The sequence below is a fragment of the Dermacentor variabilis genome, chromosome 9 (assembly GCF_050947875.1).
Source record: "Dermacentor variabilis isolate Ectoservices chromosome 9, ASM5094787v1, whole genome shotgun sequence".
In the NCBI taxonomy this organism is placed as follows: Eukaryota; Metazoa; Arthropoda; class Arachnida; order Ixodida; family Ixodidae; genus Dermacentor; species Dermacentor variabilis.
In genome coordinates, this window is record NC_134576.1 from 92,889,368 (window position 1) to 92,911,663 (window position 22,296).

Here is a 22,296-nt window from a genome sequence, read left to right on the forward strand (position 1 = left end):
CGAAAGTACATTTTTCTCAGACATTCGTGTTCAATTCTATTCGGAAATCTCTGTGTTCGAAGAATCCTACTTGCAAATTATTTGTTTATTGGTTACTATCAGCTTGAGTGGCGCTCCTCAAGTAAGAGATGGGTAAGAACACATTGTGTAATCAACAAGAAAAAACAAACAGAAACACGGAAGAACATCACTGCGCGCATTCACGCTATGCAACAGAGAACAGTAAAATGAGGAAAGCTACAATGTATAGCATTACGAAAAACAGTGTGACAAAGCAGAACACCTAAAGGATCAATTATACATATGCGCGTACGGGCATGACACTAGACACACCCGCGTTTCTCCATGTGTTGCTGTACATTGAGAGCAATGAGCCACTGACAGCGGCATATGTGCTTTCAGGCACAGGAGTAGGTGCGGGGAAGGTTCAGTCAGATTAATTATACACAAACAAACTTTTGTCATTAAAAAATAATGCGCTATAGTTAGAACCACACGTTGCCCACTGATTCGATGTTCCGATTTCGCAATTTGTAATGCGATTGTATCACGCTTCATAGTTTCAGTGGTTGCATGTTTGTGAACGTTCAGCATGTACTTAGCAGAGCATAAACGTCCCCAAAGTGACACAAATACAATAAATTAATGAAGGCCAGCAGCGCATGTGTAAACCGCGCATCAGCAACAGAGCGACGAAAGAACTTTTCTGCATACATATAAGCCGATTCGTTAATCAAATGCTGCCCTGTGTGTGAGTGCTTGCGCAAGACAACATAATCCGCCTCAGCAGCCATGGTCTCCAAAGTCTGGGAAGGTTCATATAAACACAAATTTATATAATGCACAAACTTTTGCAACTCTGTAATTATGCGCCACAACGATACCAATTACTGTTACATGGCCTAAAAAAAGACTAATTGACAGGCAAGGTCAAACTATAAATGGCTTATGTAAGCTCTGGAAACGTTGTATCCGCAAGCTATTGTTATAATTAGGAGCTATGTGTAATGTACCAATTACGTCCGCTTTACATCTGCCAGAAGCAGCATTTCCAGAATTGTAACGCTCGTTATTTTGCTCAGTTAGAAAGTTCGAAAAGTGAAACTTCGCTCCTTTTTATTTCCCGAAACGTACCATGCGTGCGTGCGATTCCTGCGTGCTAATCAATACCAAAAAAAAGCGTCTGTGACGACAGCGACGTAAATAACTTAATAGGCGGGGCAAATCGCCTTTTTTTTTTACATTCGCTGCTATACACCTGTTTCATAAAATGCGCGTCACAGGCAGATGAAAGTAAAACCGGGGTCCTTCTACTCTCTTCTTATTGAGAGGCCATGGTAAAACTACATTTTTTTGCAACGTGCAAACAGAGTAAAAAAATGCCGCTGGTTTTCCGAGAAGTTTGAGCTACTAGGAAGTCCCGTCGCCTCCTAAACGAAACGAACGGCAACAGAACTGGCGATCCTTTGGTGTACGGTAAGACTGTATTGCTTGCTTGCTTGCGTGCTTGCTTGCTTGCCTCTCTCTCTCTGTCTCTCTCTCTGTCTGTCTGTCTGTCTGTCTCTCTCTCTGTCTGTCTGTCTGTCTATCTGTCTCTCTATCTGTCTCTCTCTCTGTCTGTCTCTCTCTCTCTCTGTCTGTCTCTCTCTCTCTCTCTCTCTCTCTCTCTCTCTCTCTCTCTCTCTCTCTCTGTCTGTCTGTCTGTCTGTCTGTCTGTCTGTCTGTCTGTCTGTCTGTCTGTCTGTCTGTCTGTCTGTCTGTCTGTCTGTCTGTCTGTCTGTCTGTCTGTCTGTCTGTCTGTTTCGTACTGAAGACAATAGTGTAGCTTCCAGTACGTACTTTAAGAAAACGGACCACGTGCCACAGGTGGATGCGCGAGTAACAATGCCGAAAAGTAGCGAACGCTTCATCACCAGTCGAGCTACGTCAGACCCAACTTATTTTTCTTTCACTCCTCTTATTCTGTTTTTGTTTTCTCTGATATAAAACAGTATAGAAAGCAAGGTTCCCCAGCTATCAGAATCCGAATATTCAGTGAATTCGAGCCCTCTTCATTGCTCCCCATTATTACAGGAAAGCATGTCACAGCGCTTTCTGATAAGGTAATGACAAATGGAAATGTTCTGGCAATAATAACTGCCAGAACAAATTCCGACAACAACGCTTCCGCACTGGCGTCCTTGATAAATATGCGATGAAAAGTTGGCTAACCAGGAGATAACTCTGACCTTCCAAAGAGCGAATCATGCGCCTTATTAGCATGTTGCCTAAGTAGCTGCCAAGCTAAACTTATGTGGGTAGTAGGAAATGTTCCTCTGTGCAGCTCCAGAAGCTTTCTCTGGCGAGCACCATCCCATTCATCACAGCCGCGAGCTGACACACCACGGCGTTACAAGAACGACCTAATGGGCCCCTGCGTTGGCCACAGACTCAGGCACGCTGTTCAGCCGTGATAAACTTTCCTCTCTTTCGATCTCACTTCTGCAAATCGCGCGCTACTCTTTCTCGCATAAACATGCGCTTGACACCAACTGCCTGCGAGCGAGCGTATACCTGTCGGCGTTCCATTAATCAAAGACAAGGCGGCCGCTCGAGAAAAACAGCGGCCGTGGGCTCTGGCGAGTTCCGTTGGAGCTCCTAACAGGTGCTTCTGTCGTCTGGTCCTCATGTTTCAGTGCAACCACCGCATCCTGCCCAAAAGAAATCGTCGAAAACGGGGGCTCCGAATGAGCTCACTACACGGAGCAAGCGAGTCCGTTGCTGACTTCTCGGAAGCAGCGATGGGGAAGTTTCACGTCCTTGCGACCGTAGGCCTTGCGGCAATTTTGATTTCGAGGGCAGACAGCGGAAGGTGCACAGATGACGAGTAAGTATTCGCACGGCGCAAATTTGACTTCTCGAGTGGGAAGAATTTTGAAGACGTCATGGGCGACATGTGTATGTTCGAATATCACGTAATCTTTACTCCCAATCTCTTCACTTCCTTAGCTGCGCTTTCTTTTTTTTACTTTTCTTAATGGGATTCTTTTTTCCATAGCCCAATAGAATTTACGTTCTTCAACGACGTGAACAGGTCTCTGATTTGCCTCCTCTAGAAATATTTAACGCTAAACTTATGTCATTGATGATAAGTAGTTGAACAAGCCTGGAACAAAGAAAGGTGAGGAAAAGACTTTCTCAGCACCACGGTAAAGCGATTGCCAATTGTTAAGTCTTTGTAAAAATATGGATCCCTCTTTGTTACCGTACACTCATGCCCATAGGGTTTCTTAGAATATAACCTACATGGAAATATAACTTCAACTTCTATGCGCATTTTCAAAAGGGCCCTATGCCACCCTAAAATGCCAATATAAGCAGGGTTCGGACTGTCGGACCTAAGACATGTTATTAACAAAGCGAATAAATCTCGCATAGAATGAAGTCTTCATAAAAATTTCTGAATATCCCACAATATATTTTGCGTTATGGTTTTCTGTGATTACATGTACACTGTCTAAAAAGCGGGAGCATGGTTTTAGGTTTTATAAAATCGAGAATTTCACAATAGCTTTAAGATGACGAATTTTACCTTGAGCAAAAAAATTTTCATTCGATCCTGCTATCCTTGCATAACGAGCAACAGTTTACTGCGAGACAACTTCAGGCAGGCAACAGGCTTCTGGAGTCTCACAATAGCTGTCGTTCGTCAACGTGTTGCAGCTGGCTTTCTGATACAAAATGTGGCAGACCGTAGCACGCCTGCAACAATGGGGGCGAAGAATCTACGAGCGCAATTTATGAGCGCACAAGGGCTGTCAGAATTTACGATTATCAGCTCATTATTACAATATACAGTCTCGAGTGATGATGCTGACAGAAGTGGCCAGCGGCGTACAAATTTACCATTCAGACAGTGGCCCCAAGGTACAAATAAAAAATGAATTCATGATTTTTGCATTATATTCTTCTGAAGCTTACGTCATCAGTGCCAAAGTATGTGCACCTTGCCTAGGGATTCCTACGTTAAAACACCGCGTTCACTGCACTCATGGGTTTTTTATAAAAGAAATATGTGCTGAAAAAAAGACACCCTGTGTCAATGTACCGTGACTTGGTTCGTCGATCAATTTCACACGAGTGGTGACCACGGGTGTTTCCAAAAATACAACCTTCCACACCTCAGCTATACCCATCTCAATTCAGCTACAGCATCCACGCAATCCTGCGCGCAAGTCATGCCATATCAACAGGACAACACCACCTCCTCCGCACCACTACCACCTTGTGATGTCGCCACCGTGAAGCTCCCGGATTTCTGATTTCCGGACCCTGCTCCTTGGGCCGTCGCCATCGAATTCCTTGTTCCGGCGAAATCGCGTCACCTCACAGAGGGCTCAGTTTGACTGCGTTATCGGCATCCTCAACCGTTCGAACGCATATTCATCATTCGCGACATGCCTCTGTTTCATGCCAGACGACGATACCTCTCAACGCCTTGAAGACAACGCTTCTTCGCCGCACGGCTTAATCTTACCAGCGCAGGACGCAGCTCCCGCTAACCACAGAAAAAATGTATTTTCGACACCTCACACCGTGTACTCGGTGAATTCATCAACGCGAAATCATCAGCCGCATCCATTGACGTCCCTGATTAGGCAAGTCGGCTTCGAGAAATCATTCGAGCAGTGAACGCCATCGTTCCGTTTCCTTGTAGAACCTGTCGCACCCGTATACGGCACATGTTTTATTCCGCCAAGCAGCACAAAGATGTTCAAGGATTGATTTTTTGTTGCCATTGAAAAGCGGCAGATACCCGTTGACACGAGTAGCCATGAAAGTGATTCATTGAAGCACGACACATATATCCAGTGATCCAAGATGACAACAAAGAAGTTGTGAGAAGTGATCTTAATCGGCATGGAAAAGGTTCATTGAAAACCAGCTCTCACGTACTCATTGACCCAGGTTAGTCCATCGATTGGTTTTGCGCACGGTTCCCTCAGCACAGTAGCCCGATGCTCCACCCATTGCACCATTGACTACGCAGAGACCCAAGCTGGGCAGGAACTTTGTTAGAACACTGAAACAAACCGGAAAGTGCGTGAAGTATCCTAAGTATGCTACTCGTATCGATACTGTAAACTTCTGTTGCTAATCTCGACCGCTATCTCGTTAACGCTCCGTTCAGCTTTAAGCCCCAGCACTGTTAAAAGGTGAGTATTACCTACGGTACTAGATTGAGCAGTACTGGATCATTACCCTATGGTACTACTCGAGAAAGGTTTTCGAATAAAGGGACGTTCTAGGATATCACGCGCTTTTTCTCCTTTCGTACTGCCAAATTAGTTCGAAGTGCCCTTAACGTGCTGATGAGCTGCACAGCATGTCATTTGCCTTGTACTCTTCCAATAAATCAACAGCATGCTTCCTCAATAAATTGGTCAAAAATTGCCGAATATTCCTTTTTAACGGGGCCTTTCTCTCAGCCGCCTACTCTCTACGGGTGTTGTATCACGTGCGTTGAGAATGTTGCCCCTTTTAGAACAAGGCAATGTCGCGACTAAACCACTATTCTGCTTCTGTCATCTCGTGTTTGCAGCACATTTCTCGAGTCGCCCACTCTCATCTGAACAGCTGGAAAGCCCTTCACTCAACTGAGTGTTTTTGAGCACACAGATTGTTTCTTTCACGGTATTCAGTATGCAGCTCATACCGATTCCGTCACTTGACATTCTCCCCACTGCGACGCATTATTTCTTTGGAGGTACCCTGTTTCAGTTGTCTACATGTCTTGCTTATCCTGAAAACGCTATTTCCTCGGCCAGTTCAGGTCAAACGTAGTATGACCTGAACTGGCCGAGGAAAGAGCGCTAGAAAATAGTTCAGGTCATACGTAGTATGGCCTGAACGCGACATACGTAGTAAAACTTAATATTGCGTGACTTGTTGTACACTGATTTATGGCTGTTTAAGGCTTGATTGATGCTACTTGCATTACTTTTGTAATAGTATGCCCCCCTTAGGCTTCAACGAAACCCCTGCATTTATGACTTAGGGGTGACGTAGGCATATATATATATATATATATATATATATATATTACAAAAAACAAGATTGATTGATTGATTGATTGATTGATTTAACAGCGCCAAAGCAACACAAGGACTAAGAGAGAGGTGGTAGAGGATGAACGCGGTATAATTTGGCCTGCCTGCTGTTTTTTACACACATACAAATCTGGCTAGCCGAGTATTTTTTTTTTGCATTTCTACCCAGCCAGAGTACTCAAACGTTTGTGTACCTATATTTAGTTGCATAGTAAATTAAAAGCGGCCGCCGCAACCAGGACTCCGTTCAACAGCATAATGTCATAGCCGCTGAGCGACCAGACAGGCTACTGCATTACCTACCAGTAAATTTGTGGGATCGGTTATAGGTTTAACAATGCGACATGATTTATGAAAAACTAAATTATCGTACTGTACGCTCTGTAGGCACATTAGATATGTAGAAACTGAATGAAAGAACAATCAATCATGGCGAACGGAAGAAAGCTCGAGATTTGCTAAAATTGAAAGATTCACGAAGAATTCCAAAAGTTTGTCGGCCTCCTATCAATCAGTTCGGCCTCAGCGTTGACGCTAGTTGTCGCAAGCGAAAACAATGGCCGTGCAATCCAGCCCTGAAACTGCCTTGCGGTATGTTTAATGTGAACGTCATCGGAGATAATACAATCCACCTGAAAGCTGTGACGAACCAAACGAATTCAATATCATCGCGAATCCTCAGCGCAAATAAAGAAAATGTTAATAAATACTAGCCACATGTCGTAAAACGCTGAAGGAGATCACATTCAAGGAGGTTACATTGCCTGGTATTCTATTTATTCTGGGTATATATATATATATAGAAAGAAACCGATGTCGCATAAAGCTTCATTTCGTCTTTCAGATTAACATTCTTGAAAAGGCGGATGCATTTCCCGAAAAAAACAAGCGAAATTCGATTTGGTAATTACCTGAGTTTACCTCATTAAATATTTTGCTCATTACCTTATAGCACATCGCAATTGCTGTGCTGAAATGAAACAATGACGTAGTCGTGTCTACGTATGGCCTAAAATCCTGATACTGGAATCCTGAATTCCGGAAACTAGCAACAGTTTCCAGATATCCACGCCCAATTTGTGGAGTGAAATGCATCCGCTTTCCGCTTAATTTCCTCCCTCAGTCCTCGTGAGCTTTTTAAAAAGAGAAATGAAGAGAGTGTGAACCTTGGAAGTTTCGAACACTTACTGCCATCTCGAATCGGAGCATTCGATTCAGACATTTGGTATTTAAGTCCTCCGAATATTTGACCACGGCAGCACATAAAAGATTTCTCCGTGTGCATATAACACGCGCTTCCCTTTGCGTCAATGTGACATATCTGTGGCTGCGCTGATGCAAAGAAGAGAATATCTGTTTATGTATGTAGTCATGCATTCATGTGTTTATGTCTGGTTATCTACCTGTGGAGGCAAGGAATAATTGGGGTGCTGGAATACTGAAGTTCTCGAATAGAATCAAACAAGAATGTTGGAGAAAAATTATCCAGAGGAATGTCCAATATGTCCCATTTTTAAGCAAAATAAAATATAACAAATTTAAATCCGTTTCGCAGAAAGATGTTAGTTAACGTTATTTGATACATCGAATGCCGTTAACACGTGAATGTCACGTCAACTGCCAAGCTCGTAGTTAAAAACAAAGGAACGGAGATTGTACCTGGTGCACGATTACAATGACAGTAATGAAACAAATGAACAGCGCGTCATGAAATGCACGTTGCAGATAGTACTGCAGTTTGCCTTTTCTTGGCCAATCCTCCAGAATTGGCATGTCTCACCCTGACGCAAGAAGTGCAGAATTCCTAATTTGACGCTTAATACGTGTTGTACTTTTCTGTGCGTCCATCTCTCCTCACCGAATCGTACGCATCGCGGTTAGGTGCAAAGCATTTAATTAACCGCTTTACTTAAGTTTTGCTTCGCATAGATTTCGACAGTGCGTGCGCGCGGCATGAACTTTCTCCTTTTTTTTTTCTAGTTGGTCTGCTTTGTTATGCTGTGGTTCAAATGGCATACAGCCACATTTATTATGTGCATTGTTATCACAAAATATGTTTAGCCCCGTGTTTCTATTTCTTTCACTTCGACGGAATAACTAGAACTATTAACTAGCCCATTAATTAGCCTATTAACCAGCGAATGCCATTCTCCTTTAGTTCTACAGATTCAGGACCACTGTTTTTGACGCCCTTAATCGAGCAGAACAGGTACGACGAAGCAAGGACCAAAAGCAGAGTGGGCTTGTTCGCAAAAGAGGCAAATGCCACAGCTCATTCTGGTTTCATCACTGTGAACAAGACAGCTGGAAGCAACCTGTTCTTTCTTTACGTACAGGCGCAGGTAAAAGTTTATATCAATTTATAGATGGCGCCAAGCTTTATTTGGCCGCATACCTTGCCTGTAGGAACCGCACAGCAAGAGTTACGAGATAAAATTTACGTTGCTACTTAAGCACTGCGTTGTTAAAGGCAAACGTAATATCATCAAAGCCAGAGATGCCTTTCATGATAGCAACGTAGTGGGCATTGTCTTTCTTTGCGCGCGATAATATGTTCGTGCTCGCGTATGTATTACGGACCTTCACATTACATCAACTTGTCCAAACAGGCTTTACACTGGCAGCTGAACAAATTCAACATCAAAATGTAGTTTTGCATGCGATCGAAATTCGGACGCTGCGGCAGAAAATCACTGTACACGATACGGCTTGGTGTCGCATTCACCCGGGCCTATGCGCACCTGAACAATCGCAATAACAGACCTTATTGTCACTGCTGCCATGTGCCAGAGACGCTAACTTATTAATATTACGCCAGCCCAACGTGTAGACTGCGACGACAGTCTTCCTCCTCTTCTTTGGCGCCGAATCGGCGCTGGGTCATTTGAAGAGGACAATGCTCTTTGTCCCTGGCTCCGACTGCGATGCACTACATAACAGTAAGGGACACCATACAGGACTATAGCCTCAAGAATTTGAACACGCTTAAGTGGTGACCACTAGCACCTTCGCCCCAATATTAAACCAATTACACTTTATGTCACCTAGCATTATTAGGTGTTGCGCAGTTCTATTATACTCACAAAACTGGCTGCAGCATTTCACTGAGTGCTGCAAAGGAGGCTTTTCGCTAATTTGTATTACTGCCAACGCATATCTGATCCCTTCCGAGATCTATTACTGCCTCGCGCATACCTTACATTCTTTCTGTTTGTAAATATGGTATAAGACAGTGGCTGCCTCAGTTGCGGCTGGCAATAGGGTCATTTGAAACGAACTTTTTTTTTTCTTTGATAGCATCATAAACTGAGAGGAAAAGTACTTCTCATTCTTATAAACTTGGGAAGATGGTAGCAAATATTTTTCTTGGGCTTGACCCCAAACTGAGACAAAAAAGTGGCTAAAGCTGTCAATTAAAATTAAACGACGTAGCTGCTTTGGAGCAGTCTAACAAAGGCGGACTTGCCATATAAGTATCTAGACGAACGTGAAGACTTTCGGTATATTTCCGGCGCCGGCGAGGAATAAACAGTTATTTACCAGTAGGGTCTAGAGGGCTTTCAGTTTGCACTAACGTACAAACAACACATGGCCACAGCGGAAATTCTTAGTTTACGTTTAGAATTTAACGCGACGAATTCAGCACAAGTAACAAGAAAAAACAGATACTTTTTTTTTTTCAGCACAGAAAGTCAGCTTAGTGAAGGAGATGCCTGCTAATTTTCTAGTGTTCAGGATTCGTAAAACGAGACCACAATTCTGCGAAACACGCTTGATCAGGACATTAATGTCGCACTGAAAATGGCGTGACTTATGCAAGCTAATTACTGTGTCCCCATCCCTTCATCCGCCTGAAAACTGTATTGCATTGCTTTGACCGAAAGCCTGGTGAAACAGATGCGGTGCGTTCAGATTCAGGAGAACTTCAGCCTAGGCGCAGTCAAGCGTATGCCCACCTAAAATCAAAGTCAGGAAGCTTACAAGGGAACGACGAGCTACATTTGCTGTCTCGTTTTTCAGCTGTGGCATTCCAGATCTCACCATTATCTTTACTGCAATAACTTTGGTAACATAATTTATTTCTCCGCTTGCGAATTCCACCAATCAAACATTCTTAGTAAAATTCTACAATCCGCAGCAGTGTGACGTACTATAACGATATTTATGAAGAATAAAGAAACACAATCTTTGCGAGATTATGTGAAGCTATGTTTCTCTCAGTGCGATCAACCGCGGTTTATACCCTCGGTGACTAAAGGCCACTGTTGTATCTTTGAGGCAAAGAGCCCACGCACCACAGAGACAATTTCAGCCACCAACTTGCAATTTGTGAATAATGAAGTCGGGTCTAGCAAGCCACTTTCGAATCAACTTTCTTAAATTCGAAGTCTCTAACATGTCGCAAAATTGTGACGGTTGCTGTTTTTGGCACTTTAATTGTAGGGGGGTGTCTATCGATATAGCTTACTGCTGGTGCCCTTTTTTTCGTGCTTTATGCAAATGAAATAAGTTTCCTGCGTTCTTCTTATGTAAAAATAACAGGTTACCAGAAATAAAGCTTTAGTTAAGAGATAGCGCTAGTGTATATCGTTTCCCCCTCTGTATTTTCCATTGTTTCGGTGCCAAGAAGTTTTATCTTCGAATACCAACTAGCCTGATCTCCGACAATGTTACGCTAAACGGTACTGTCACGTCGCTAAAATAACTTGCTGGCTACTAGATTAAAAAATGGTTAAGAACTTACGTTATTCTGCATCCCTGCAGAAGTAAACAGATTACATTCTTTAATGAGATGCTAGAGGTTTATCTGGCCGCAAGACGAGCCCGCTACTCCTGATGATAAGGTTGTCATATCTAATGACCCATTCATACATAATGCAATCAATCATAATGCAAAAGATACCCGAGGACACTCGGTCAGAAAACTTACAAGAAAGGAATACGAAAATTCCAGTATCGCCCTTACGTCCTTATATATAAGGATGCGGTACTATATCAAGCGCAAGGGGCAATTGTATTGCGTTACCGATTCTAAAACCTGTCCCTTTCAGCAATCCGTGCCATTGTTGAGCAGCAGAGATCAGATGTCTTCATTAACTAGCAAATATCTTAAGTTCAAATGGAAAGTGATTGTATTCAATCACGTCCCCTTTATCGTAACTACTCACAGAGGACCCTCTTTAACGCCTTTCTTTTGCTGGCTCTGAGTAGCTGGCTAGATGACCCTACCGATACTCCCTGTATGCGCCTGTAAATGTCACTTATTAGTTTCTTTCGCTGTTGCAGCCGTGCAAATGCCTCACATCGCCTAACAATCACTATAAGCTATAAACAGAAAATAAACAGGTTTACTATAAACAGAAAACGTAAATTCAACGTAATAATTCCCCTGTACAAATTTGCGCTGCACTTTGATGTCTTACAAAGAGCAAAAATATTCCAGGAAAACCCATTGGATGCACCACTGATGCTTTGGACACAAGGCGGTCCAGGTCTGTCCTCCTTATTCGGCGAATTTCTCGAGATCGGACCCCTCGCCATCGGCGCCGACGGAAGGCTACACAAGCGGCTCGAAACATTGCAAAAAGACGTGAGCGTCATCTACCTCGACGTTCCCGTCGGGGCTGGCTACAGCTTCACGAAAGACCGCTCGGTTTACTCGCGAAACCTCGGGGACATCGGCGCAGTGGTAATAGAATTCCTGAGACAGTTCTTGGTGCTCTTCCCGGAATACGAGGAGCGAGATTTCTACGTCGCCGGAGAATCGTATGGAGGTGGGCATTGCCGTCAAGTACCGCGCTTATTATCTGCACGTTCTTGAATGTGTATTCACAGTGCACTGGTTGAGAATCGCATTGCTTCATTCTGTAGAAGTGAGTTTCCTTTTTAACGGTAAATCTTCTTCGCGAGTTCCCCCCGATTAGTCTGACCGCTGCTGCTGCTCGGCGTCGCTGCCTAGTCGAATAGCTCAACACAGGTCGCACATGTAATAGAGAGCTTAAAAGTAGGGGCACGAGCAGCTTGCGCATATACTCAAGAACCCAAATTGAGCTTTGGCAGCACGAAGGTCAATTCGATCGCTGCTGCGGCCGCGCTTACTCACTCCAGCGTTCTGACAGCGAGTTTCGGCGGTCATTGAACGAAATGTGTTCATGTTTACATGTGCGCGCGCGACACCGTGCTTGTTAATTTAGTTCGTAGGCGAATGTGTTCAAGTTTATACGGCCCATAAAACTAATATGCTTACTTCATATAGCTGTATTCTAATTTGCTATCGCAATCGATGCTTCGCCCTTCGGGCGAAAATTCGAGTGTTTTTCTTTTCTTTTCTCCCCCTATTTGATAAACATTCTGAAATAAGCACACGAATTGTCGTAATGAAGTTCAACAGTAGCTACTGATGGGATTTTACGCATATACCCTAGACGTATATCCTATCGCAAAATGCACGGTGCGGCACATTGGTTTATATGAGATCAGCTGTGGCTATCTAACCTGCCGCGTAATCATAGTGAGTCGGTGTTTTCCCGTTTGAGTTTGATTACAATGCAGCCACCGCGACGTGAAATGCAACCGAGGGTATTGAGCTCAGCGTGTAACCTCATGGTCGTTCATAATTTAGGACGCAGGTCTGGAGCGCTGTATGCAAGCAAGGCAAAGGCACATTCGTTTACGAATACAGCACCTTTGTGACAGCCGGCTGCTTGATGCATACATGGAAAATGCACAAGCACGTAAAAGGAAATAACTTTGAACACCTATTCCTATACTTGACAGGAGCAGCTGTGGTAATGCAATATGCATTAGAATTTTAGCAATAAGTGAATACACGGAGAAACAGGACAGGAGGAAGAACTTAACAGAAACAACGCTTTGTGCGCAATGAGCGCCCCTCCTGTAACTTCGCCGTGACAGATTTTATTCCAAATATGTATTGCAAAAATGTACTAGAATGTGCCGGAGGCCCGTACTGCAGATTAAGAGAGAGATAAGTGAGATAAAGGCGGCGAGGCAAGCATCGGTGACAGTTCCGTATTAACGTTCGAGACGATGTTGGAATACTATTGAACTTAGACACTATTCGTATGCCCCTTTTCTGAAACATGCATTCATAGCTGCAGCTCCTCTAGACTGTTCACTGTACCATTCCACATGTGGCCCTGCGTAATCTGTGTTCTGATTAGATAAAAACCATTGTGACGGTATGCGTTACGGCATAATCTTTGCTCGAAAATAGAGTCAAGTGTCTTTAAATACTTGTTCTTACTGGTATGGTAACTTGTGTGTGTCAATTTGTTGAAATTAATTGAATAACTGAATTACCTTTATTAATAGCGTCGCGCATGATGCGGTGGCCAAATGGCCCAGCGTTCGAAGAGTAAGTTAAACCCAGCGCATTGCCCTGTCCTTACATTTCACGCTGACATGGAAACATCACCGTTTTACGTCGACATGCAGGCATCAGTACCGATGGCGCTAACGGAATTGCACAATGATCCTTCTCTCCTGATAAACTGAGGCAAATGTTCTATCAAAACGCTTCTGCATAAAACCAACAAAGCAGACGTAAATTTGGTCGACTTACTTTGCGAGAATGCTGATATCCGACGTACTAAAGCCTACTGCAACAAAATTCCTTAGAATTCTTCGGGAAGAAAGCTTGAATTCACCAATGTTCGTTTAGGCCAGTGAGTCGAATCCGCGTTACTTGACAGGGGTCGCCTGCGGCAAACAGAGGCCGAAGAGCAGCAGCGGCTGCTCGAAGGCAGATCTATGTCGCAGTTAATGAATAGAGCATGGAAAATTAATCAAGAGGTTTCTGTATAAGATTGCAAGGTAGGAGAACAGTCTTGTAATGAAAGGTTCAGAACTAATCGTTCAATAATTCTTTTACAGCAAGGTATGGCGTTGGAATCGCTTACCAACTGCTCACTGCACAAGGCAAACACGTGCCTCTCAAATTTCGAGGAGCAGTTGCCGGAGACGGTTTCCTGGGACCTATCGTGAACATAGCGGACTCCAGCGAATTTCTTTATCATGCTTCAATGGTCACTCAGAAAGGTCGCGATGTTTTCGAGAAGCAGTTTTCCATCATGAGGAGCCTCTTGGCAGACGGCAAGGCGCCGGAAGCCTTGCTACTTTTACGACATACAATATTCACTGATGACACCAACCCTACCTTGTTTCAAAACCTCACCCTGTACAACAACCAAGCGAGCGCTCTGTACTCCGAGATGCCGGCAAACATGCGTAAATACTATCAGTACGTCAACACGACAGGATTCCGAGAAGCGATTCACGTCGGATTCAACGTCGAGTTTCAACGGAACAACAAAGTTCTCTTGGCCAGCCTAGCCCCTGACTACGTCACAGACATTAGCGAAGAAGTAGAGCTGCTCCTGAATACGAGTAAGGTGCTGTACTACGCGGGCCAAGTGGACACGCTGTTTCCTTCAAGCAATCTGCGAGCCTACATCCGTAGCTTGAACTGGACTGGTGCTTCAGAATACCGAAGTGCACCTCGAGATGTCTGGAAGACACACGGAGGTTCCGATGGAATAAGTGGCTACATAGTTCGGGTGCGCAATTTCACCGAGGCAGTGATACTTGGAGCGGGTCACTACGCTGCTGTAGACAAACCAGATGAAGCTAATTATCTGATAAAGAATTTTATTAGTTCAAGTCCGACGTTAGCACAACGCGCACGCAACGCTAGCAGTGTCATGCGGCCATTTTTTCAGCATAAGACAATGTGAGTTGGTTCCAGCTCTCCGAAAACTGCAAAGCACGCCAAGTCGAATTGCAAACCTAAAAGGGTTTCTTTAAATAGATACGTGGCTTTCATGCGAATAATTATTGCTGCAGAAAAACGACATTGCAGGCCTCCTTAGTTTTTGGTAAGCAAGAAAATGAAAAGGCCCAAAAACGATTCTGGTTTAATAAAGCAGCCGCTGCTATCGTCATCGTCTTCTTTTTTCGTCTTCATTTTCGCCAGAAATGCACTGGGTATGTGTCGCTTTTCAGCGAACGTCTTTCACGTCAGCGCGTTAGTGAGCTGTGCCATAAATGCACTTGCGATGTGCAACTCTCCAATATACATCTCGCCAACTTGGGTGCCTGTATATGTGTCACTGAGTCTGCGGCAAGCGAGGGAACAATTCCCAGCGTTCACACGCACCAGCGCATTACGCTTCGCTTCTCGGAGAGCACGTGCGTACTTTTCGTCTGCGCCACTAGACGGCGCAGCGTGCCCAGAAAGAAGCACGTCAGAGGAGCTCGGCTGCCAGATGACGCGTTGCTATAGGCGTTCGTGCGCACTGGCACGCCGTGCATGTCGGAAGCCACGTGCACGCTTCGCGGCGGCACCGCTAGATGGCGCTGGGTGTTTTTAGGGAAGCGCGAAAGACAGGTCCGGCGGCAGAACACGTCTCATACATAACTCGTTTCAACGGTGGCAATACGTCGTGTCGCTATATTGATTCAATGCTAAACACATTGCCGTCGACCGTGATCTTGAGATGTGTTCTGCCGAATTTTTTTTATTCATCGAAGAAGAGGAAAAGTTTTCACCATAATCTCAGCCAAGGAGTCCCGGAAGGCAGTGTGCCGGGTCCGTTTCTTTTTAAATGTGTGAAGGTCCACTTACTACGAAGGCCACTATCTGGACTACATTACTTTTTATACGCAGGTGACCTCTCTAGTTCGGCTCCCACTTCACGCACCAGCCTTGTTCAGTCAACGTTACAGGACGACAATAGCACTGTGGATTAATTTCTCAGGAAGAAGGAATGAGACCATTCCTTTCCCACATTAAAACATCTGCGCTACCATTCATCGACGACACCTGAAATATTTTAAGCTTCGCCGCGAAGGACAGCCTTCGGTCATAGCAAAACAACACAGATTGTTTGGTGTTATACTCGACCGACAACTCTTTTGAAATCGTCACAATAAAGCACATGAAAAAGTGTATTCAATATTAAATTGCAAGTACGAGACGGGGATGTTCACCTTCAGCAATGCTAGAGGTACCATAACAAGCTTATAAAACAAAAATAGCACATTCCTCGCCAGTTATACGCGGCCTCTCCGGCGCATCTTAGGTACGGCTTCAGCGGTTAATACCCAGGAGCATTCAAGTATGTTTGGATGTTCTTCGGGTAACTTTCATACAGTTTTTTAGTAATTTGCAGAAGCACGCCTCCCTCCATCCATTATTATGAGGATGGTAGAAACACGCAGACATCTTTTTCGCATTTCGGCGCACACTGACAGACATTCACTAGCTATAGCACTTGATGACAGAGACAGGACTCCCAATAATATCGTTATTCTGACATGCGAAAATATATTGCCAAATCACTAATTTTACGGCGCAGATGTTTCATATCCTATACGGCGACCATGGACCCAAAATTTTTGCTTTTTGGTGAAAGAATAATTCGCACAAGAGACATGTTCATGTTTGAAGCACAACTGGCATGCCGCCGGATGTATTTCAGATTCCCAGGCTACACTCAAATGGATACAAATGGTTCTTGTCAAGGTAATTGGCCTACTTCCGCACATGTCCTTCTAGAATGAAACCATAAGCAGATGTATAAGCTATTTCACGCGACATCGACTGCAGCCTAACTTCTTGTCTTATCAGTGCTAAGGTACAAAACAAATACAGTAAAAGAATGAAGAAAGGCATTATCAGGTGGCGCTATCATCTCTTGATTATGTCATCGGTTCATAGTACTCGGGTTTCGTTTCTGAAACTCTAAAGGTGCTTACAGAAGCCGTGAAAGAACTTCACATAACAGAGTTTCTAACAATGTTGCCTCTGAAGAGGACCCACAACAAGGACATCAGGGCAATGTAAAAACCTGACTTACTCTGTGAGAAGGTGCCTTGGAGCAATATTTCCGCAAGAACTTCAGCCCGTTATTGCAGACAAACATGCCTTTATCAAAAATGAAAATTTTCGGTAATACTTACTATTAACCCTTGCTTCGAAAATCATATCTCTCGCATATTAAAGAATAGTACACCTTTCTAAACAGTAGTTTATCGCCTAATGCTTGCTACAGCATTTACAAACTATCTTCTGCACAAAATTTATCCCACTGCTAGACCACAAACCTTTTCTAGTCAACCAGATGAATGGATGCATCATGTGTTACTAGAATGCCCACGTCATGGTATTTAAATGCGCCATTTAATGCGCACTGTCTTGGCAATAGACCATAGGCCCGTAAGCTTTAAAAGGTAATAGGCCCATGGCTTCAAATAGGCGTTAAAAAGATCACAGGCGTACAAGGACGAGTTCTAGCAGACCTCCAGATATTTCTGGAAGGGGGCAATATTGTGACGTGTTCTTATTGCAGTTTTTATTACTTTATGTGCCAAACTTATTGTGAATTTCTGTGACCTCGCTTCATGTTTTACTGTATTTAGTGTAACCATAAGAGCTGACTTTCTTTCCAGTGTGACTTTTGTGACCTCTGTTGCAAACTGTCTTTCTGCATGAATGTGAGCTGAGTTTAAGCTCTGGTGGCCTGTGGTGGTCTGCGGCCTGTTTTACGAATTGTAGTTTCTATATTTACGTGACATAATTACGTTGCAGTGTGGTCTATTTTGTTTCTGTTGTTAATTATTTTTAGAGAACAAAATAACCCGATTCTCTGGCTCACTTTTACTGTTCTTGTGGTCTTTATATTGTTCAGCATCGGCTTCCGATTTCATTTTTTATATATCTACGTGAAAAGGACCAGTCCGCCCGGTCTAAAGGTGCCAACATCTCCCAAATTCCATGCATTAAAAACAGTTTCTAGCACTCCTCACTTATTGCAGGTTCTCTGATGTGTCATCAAAAGAAGCGTGATAACTGCGATGGAAAAGCAATTCTATCTGCTCCAAAACAAAGGTAATTTATTAAAGGGTTTTTTCTTCTTTATTATGTGTTCTATCTCATCCTTATTATGTCTCAACACTTAGAAATTGTACATCAGACCGCCCTTATTCATAAGTCACATTTTCAAAAGACACTGAGAATTCCTGCCTTTAACGAGACAAAGTATTTGTTGGGAATAAAAACAAGATGTCCTGACGCGTAAGGCACTGTCATCTTAAAGATAGCGTGATGGAGGAGAACAAGAGTGAAGAAAAGCGGAGGGTCAATGCAGTTCAAATATTACGAATTCATAATCATTATTAGTTACTTATAGGTAGTACGGACCACTAAGTTAACGGGAAGGAAGGAGTTCTAATATAGTCCCATTACGGACATTGGCCAATCCCCCCTCGCAGGCACGTCCCATATGCTAAAGTCGACAGCAACAACCACAAAAACAATTGCGACGGCAATGCGTGAAAGGCGATTATGCAATGTATGTACTGCATCTAATAAGGTTCAATCGCTAGTTTCTTACAAGAAACATCCAACATCTCTCGAATTCTGCCAAGCATGTCATAATTCTCTCAACGGTCCTATACTGGGCCTTGCTGGGCGAAGCCTCACAGACAACTTCAAAGTCTACATGTATGGTTTAAGGTCATACCACACATACAAGAGCATAATGAGGTCACAGCGCTGCAAGAAAGGATAGAAAGGGTACCCTTTTAAACGAATCAAGCAAACCGTGCAAATCACAAGGGAAGAAAGATTAGACTCACATAGCTCTATGAACGAACTACAATGTGAGACATGCGTGTGTCTTATAAAGGCCTTTAGAAAATATTTAATTAAACAACTGATGAACACTTATGGCGCATTAAAATATTACACACTTTAGGATATAAATTCCTGCCTGAATGCACTCACAATTCGTCCGAACATTTCTTTTCTCTTCTGCGTGACCTGTAGGTGTGACACGCTATACGGGAGGCAATACAGCGAGAATGATAAGGACACCTGACGGAGTCAGTTTTTCATCAGCAACAACGATACGGCAGTCCCAACTAGACGCGCGTGCAGTACTGCTGGCTGTGGAGCAGCTGACAGACAACGTCAATGAAACAAACTGCTCGCAACGGTGTATTGAACGGCATTAATTGATGTTTTACACATTGGGGAAAAAATTCTTAAAGGTACACAGCGAAGAAGTCTTGCTTCTCCGCAGCCAATGGTCCGAATTTTATTAGGTTTATGGCATTTAAGAGAAGGTATGATCTAGAGACTGTAGCCAGCAGATTTTTTTTTCATTTGCGCCGTAGATTTATTAAAAACAATTCGAGAACTCTGCAAAATTTTATAAACTTAACCATTAAATTTACAACTCTTACTCAGCAATAAAGAAACGATATCACACTTCTGTGAACTGCTTAGAAATTTCGTTTAAAGCGGACAAAACTTATTTGTTTTATATCACTCCGAAATATGCCGCTTATTTTGGAGTAGGACTCTTGAAAAACCGTCGTAACCTACGTAACGATTTCACGTCAGCTGCAAATTCATACACCAAATTTGTCCGTTTTACGTATTTGACGAATACTGTTTACAGAACTGCGATATTTGTTTGTGACGCAGATTTAAAGGTTTGCAAACTTCGTACTCCGATTCGCTATAACTTAGCAATTTTCAGAAAGGCTTGTGAATTACACATTGTCAATCGAAATTCGGCTTCCTAGAGCTACTAGAATTTTTCTCTATTTCTCAAATGTATGAGATTATATTATAATCGGTCAAGCGGCTATTTCATCAAAGCATGTGAAGTTTTACGTTTTAAACATTTGAATATGAAATTCAAAGTTTACCCCCAGCTTAACCTTCGTGGTATGGGCCTCCCGTTCGGCCAGTGGTCACTTACCAAAATGTGCAACAAGTTCAATACACGGAAATCCTGGAACACTCCCCAAAAATGAGTTCGAGCTCGCGCCATCAGCAGTGTTGCACGGTGGTAAATCTACCCTTTCCCTAATTTGTACTCATCATCACTCCCCCTTACCCTCTTTCACTTCTCTTCCTCCTGTGCAGATACGGAGGCCACTTCAACCTGACCCCTTTCCCTGAAATAAAATCTCTCTCTATTGACTGTCGAATATTGTTTTTTGAACAAGTTCACCTGTACATCAGCACTTGTTTCTCTCTTATTTCGCCTTGGCGCCCACTTCTTACTATCATATATTCATGCTTTTTCATGGCACCTAATTGAAGTTATTTATACCCCATTGACCTTATCAATGAAAAATTGAGTGAATTCCTGGACATTTATCTCCAGAACTATGACCTTCGAGATATTCAAGAAAACTACAATATATTTACTACGAAAGTAAACCAACTCATTGACATTTATTGACATCTTATGTACCTGCTAGAAAAGTGGTACCGCACATTAATGCACTGTGATTTACTAATATGCTTAAACGTTTTTGTAATAAAAAGCAGAGGCTGTTTCGTTCGGCAAAGCTCCGGAACGCTGCTGAACGCTGGAAAGTGTACTTTAAAGCCGCAGAAGATTACCTAAATATTGTTCGCGCAACTAAGAAATATTTCTATGACTCTACTTTACCTAACTTACTGTGTAATAACCCGAAGAAATTCTGGAGCATTGTTAACGGTGATGAAAGTTAGCTGACATCTTTAAATGATGATTCAGGCGAACTCATATCATTAGCTGATTGCCCTCTCATATTTATTAGAGCGTTCACTAGTTATGTTTCCTCTCATGATCCAGACGAGCTTCGCACTTTTTCTCATAGAACTCTTCCCCCTGTGTCTCCTGTTACGATAGAATATGCTAGTATAGTTAAGGTAATCATCTCTCTGAAATTTTCTTTCTCTTGTGGCGTAGATAACATCAACTCCAAATTTCTAAAAAAAACAAAGATGTGCTCAGCTCTCTTCCTTACTGAGATTTTTCAACAATCACTTGATCATGGTTCCTTACCATCGGAGTGGAAGATTGAAAAGGTGGTTCTTATTCATAAATCTGGTAGCACGCACGGTCCTCTTAACTACCACCCAATTTCATTAACGAGCATTCCTTGTAAAATTACGGAGCATATACTATATTCTAACTTCTTTAACTTATTAAACTCAAATAACTTCTTCACGGGTGCTCAACACGGTTTCTGGCGATCTTACTCATGTGACACACAACTACTACTTTTCACACATCGCCTGCACACCATACTGGACAGAAGTTCCCAAGCTGACCGTATATATTTAGACTTCGGCAAAGCGTTCGATAAGGTATGCCACACACTTCTTAGGGTCACACTTTCAGCATTGAACTTAGGTCATAAATTATTAGCATGGCTAGAATACCTTCTTGCCAATCGACTTCAGTATGCCACGGTTAACGACCACGATTCTTCACCATAATATGTTCCATCTGGCGTGCCTCAGGGCTCAGTTTTAGGCCCATTGCTTTTCTTAATTTACATTAACGATCTAACAAGTTGTGTTTCTTCTAACATTCACCTTTACGCCGATGATTGTGCTATATATCCCGAACTGAGCAGTGAGCACGATGAACACATATTACAATCCGACTTAGATTCCATAATCGGCTAGTGCGATAAGTGGCTTATGAAATTGCACAATAATAAATGAAAATTAATGCGTGTTTCTCGCCCAAACGAAGGTAGCCCAAATTATAAACATAAACGAACTTCATGCTATTATCTCGGAATCAGTACAACTTCTGATGTAACCGTAATAATTAATAACGCAAATCGAATGCTAGGATACTTACGTCTAAATTTCAGCAAACCTCCAACAGAACTAAAATTACTTCGTTATAAAACCCTTGTGCGCCCGAAATTAGAATACGCCGCTGCTGTTTGAGATCCTGACCGTGATAACCTCATTAATTCACTTGAACGAATTCAGAATAACGCCACACGTTTGATACTAGCCAATTATTTTCCTACGTCCAGCATAACAGCAATGAAAGTCAGTTTAGCGTTGTCTCAGTTATCGCTACGCAGAAAAACTTTTCGCTTACGTTTATTTCAGACAGTCTATCATCATCTACACGCTGACCTCTTCCCTTCACCTACATAACTTTCATCGCGGGTTGACCACGTTAGTATAGTAGGGTGTACATCTTCTCGCACAAACACATTTCTGCAGCCTTTCATACCAAACACCTCACGTGACTGGAAGCACCTTCCTGCCAATCTTGTTTCCATCACGGATCATGCTTTGTTCAGAAAATTCTTATTTACATTTTTTACCTTTTAATTACCCGTGCCAATTTGCAAGAAATTTTGTTTG

General features: G+C 43.0%; 1 protein-coding gene across 1 annotated transcript; it reads left to right on the forward strand.

The window, feature by feature from the left end:
• Positions 1-2,600: 2,600 nt before the first annotated feature.
• On the forward strand, positions 2,601-20,085 carry LOC142558455 (putative serine carboxypeptidase CPVL). Its single transcript, XM_075670587.1, has 5 exons — positions 2,601-2,866; positions 8,248-8,431; positions 11,533-11,863; positions 13,986-14,668; positions 20,050-20,085. Exons 1-5 carry the CDS (start codon positions 2,667-2,669, stop codon positions 20,083-20,085), a joined length of 1,434 nt encoding a protein of 477 aa, XP_075526702.1. The 5' UTR covers positions 2,601-2,666.
• The last annotated feature ends 2,211 nt before the right edge of the window (positions 20,086-22,296 follow it).

Bases quoted from the DNA above. Each gene is read 5' to 3' on its own strand.
- LOC142558455 (XM_075670587.1), top strand. From the start codon at position 2,667: ATGTTTCAGTGCAACCACCGCATCCTGCCCAAAAGAAATCGTCGAAAA. The intron at 2,867-8,247 runs GTAAGTATTCGC...ATTCTCCTTTAG, and splicing joins GGAAGGTGCACAGATGACGA to TTCTACAGATTCAGGACCAC. The intron at 11,864-13,985 runs GTGGGCATTGCC...ATTCTTTTACAG, and splicing joins CGCCGGAGAATCGTATGGAG to CAAGGTATGGCGTTGGAATC.